The sequence below is a fragment of the Pterocles gutturalis genome, unplaced genomic scaffold (genome assembly GCF_000699245.1).
Source record: "Pterocles gutturalis isolate BGI_N339 unplaced genomic scaffold, ASM69924v1 scaffold39865, whole genome shotgun sequence".
NCBI lineage: Eukaryota > Metazoa > Chordata > Aves > Pterocliformes > Pteroclidae > Pterocles > Pterocles gutturalis.
In genome coordinates this window covers 1-2679 of record NW_010147313.1, presented here as the reverse complement: position 1 = coordinate 2679, position 2679 = coordinate 1, and the positions used below count along the sequence as shown (strand labels likewise).

The following is a 2679-nucleotide window of genomic DNA, read 5'->3' as shown; positions in this document are numbered from 1 at the left end:
AGCTGACAAAGAGTATACGTGTAAGTTCTCATAAAATTAGTCTTTGGATGAGTGACATAAGGTTTGACAAGGTGTTGCTTTTCTGAACTCTCATATATATGTGTAGGAGGAGTTACTGCTCTTCTGGAGGTACAGACCTCTCTTCTTACGTCTGAGCTCCTCTGGGCTCCCCTTATGCATGAGGAAACCTCAGAATTTACCTTTCCTTGGCAGAAGTTAGTGAAGCTGTCTTTGTTTTTGCATTAGGAGGAGGAGCAGGATGGATGTTCTGCAGCCCACCCTGGGAAGAATTGGGGGACGAGTGTACAGGAAGAATCTCATTCAAGAGCAGGCCTACCCGCACGAGGAGGAGGAGGATTTCTGTGCAGGTAAAGACTGCTGCGCGAGGGGTGACTGGGGTGCTGTCAGGATGTGCTACAGATTAAGTCATTGATGCTGGGGACCTAGGGAGCTCTTGGTGTTCTCTCTGATATCTTTATGTGCTCAAGGACCTGCCCTTGTGGCGGAGTGAGATGTTCAAGAGGGAGAAAAATGCTTTGCATTGGTCCCCGATGATCTTGCTGATCAAAAAGTGGGCGTAATCCCGGTTACCTAATGTGGGTGACTGTGCTGCTGGCTGTCTGCTTGCTGGCTGTGAAAGATCTCCAGTAAAAGGGGAAAACAAATCAGCTCTGTAGATCTGAAGTGTCTTTCTTTTTGGTAGTGTGATTGTTTGCAGATACAGTGGGAGTGGAAGCTGCTTGCTAAAGATCCTTTGTCCTTGCAGTTTTCCCACCTTAAAAAAATGGCCTCTTACAATGTGGCTTTTGGAAGGTGTTAGTTATTTTGGGCGCAACATTTTTCCTATTCTGATTTACTTTTTCTGTCTGTTGTAGTTCTGCATGAGTTGTTGTGGGCACAGAAAAGCTCAGGTGTTATTTCTGAAATAGAAAGGGTTGTGGCCATTGTGTCCTGTTTCTCCCTTCTGCGCTGCCTTTTGGTGGATTGAACAAAGCTTTAATAAGCTCCTTGCCACCCAGATTCATCCCTGTGTGTGTTGGAGAGGAAATGGAAACTATGGCCTCTTTCTGGAAGTCATGTTTGGTCCTAACAAGCACAACAGAAAGGCTTGTGGATGAAAGGTACATCTATTCCTCCGTGAGGAAGGTGTGAGAATTTCTCCATTTTCCAAAACCTGAATCCTTGAACCAAAACCATCCTCACCTTTTATTGGTGTTCTTTGCTGAGGTCTCTGAATGGGCTGGTGGCTTTCACCCTGCTGGGAGAAGAGGCCATTCCCACTGGGTAGTTGCACAACCTCCAGCTGAGAGAAAACCTGGGCTGTAACTACTGCTTTCCTATGCCTCCCAGCCAGCCGGATTTAGAAGCAGTCATTGTGTTTTCCAGAGCTGGTAGTAAGGTAAAATAAAACACAGTTAGCTGCAGTGGAGGGGAGCCTGTTTCTTCCTTTATTTAACCTTGGTAAAAGGCGTCAGTGAGATTCTTGTCCTACATAAAGTGCTGCCAAACATTACAGAGGTTGTACAAGGTCTGTTTTTTTTCTAGCAGGCCCCGGTGACTGCACAGATGAACCCTGCGATGCCTTTGTGGTGGAAGAGACTGAGAGAGGCTTCCAGTGCAGAGTGGAGGTTCCCAGCCCATTATACAAGTGAGCCTATGTGTTTCTGGTTTATTTGAGTTGCTGCTGGGAAGTGATTGAGCGCAGAATTTTTTTTAATTTTTTTTTGAGGTCGGAGTAAGCGCCAGATCTCCGAAACGTATTCTGTTTTGCAGATGTGGATTTTAGCATTTGGTAAGGTAAGATTGGCAGTGTCTTTTTAGTGCAGTTGTGCCCTGCTTGGCTCCTAGCCTTCCCTGTGACAGAGACAGCAGGTGGTGCTTTCTTGCTGGCAGGAGAGTTTTTGAGCATCTCTTCCCTTGAACATAGAAGCATCAGAGAGGGTGGAAGAAGGGGAGGAAGAACTGGGGTGAGCAGCGTGGCAGGGGGAGTTTGTGAAAGCTTTGAGAGAAGGCACACATGACTGGAATTGACTGTTGACTCAAATCTGGTGTTTTCTGGGAAGCCTATAGTGTTCAAAGCTTTATCTAATTATTTTTGACAGTTTTATTGGTTGAATAGTTTTACTGAAATGTAGAGAAGGAAAGGTGTTCTCTTGTCTGGATGCTGGAAGGTGACTACCTTGAGCAAAGCAAAAAGCAGAGGAAATGCTGCATGTGGAGCTGAATGCATGTGTCCCTCTAGCACAGGGATACCGAATGTGGGGTGTCCCTGCAGCATGGTTAGTCTGCAGGCTGGAGAGTGGCCCAGTGACACTGTGTGAGTGACTCTCTCGAACTTCTATGCCACCAGGTACATCATTGGGAAGAAAGGGGAAACCAAGAAGAGACTAGAAACAGAGACTCGAACCTCCATCAGCATTCCCAAGCCTGGTGTAGAAGGAGAAATTGGTGAGTTTAACATGCACAAAATGGGTGTTGTCTCATCGGCTCTTGCACAAACATGATTTGAGCAAGGGGGGGGGGCGGCGGCACAGCGGGTGTTTTTTCCTTTAATTCTTACTTCTGAGATGGCACTGACTCACTTTGTGGCCTTTGAAAAATCAGTTCACTTTTCTCCTGGATCTATTTTCCCTGTCCATAAATCCTTATAAAGCATTATAAGGTGGGTTTTTTTTGGGG

At 46.1% G+C, this 2679-nt stretch overlaps 1 protein-coding gene across 1 annotated transcript; it reads left to right on the top strand.

The window, feature by feature from the left end:
* Window positions 1–259: 259 nt before the first annotated feature.
* On the top strand, window positions 260–2448 carry LOC104470898 (activating signal cointegrator 1 complex subunit 1-like; the record flags this gene model as incomplete). The annotated part of the gene is made up of 3 exons (XM_010086006.1): window positions 260–368; window positions 1549–1648; window positions 2351–2448. Coding segments are annotated over exons 1-3 (307 nt in total), but the record flags the coding sequence as incomplete, so codon positions are not given.
* Window positions 2449–2679: the final 231 nt, after the last annotated feature.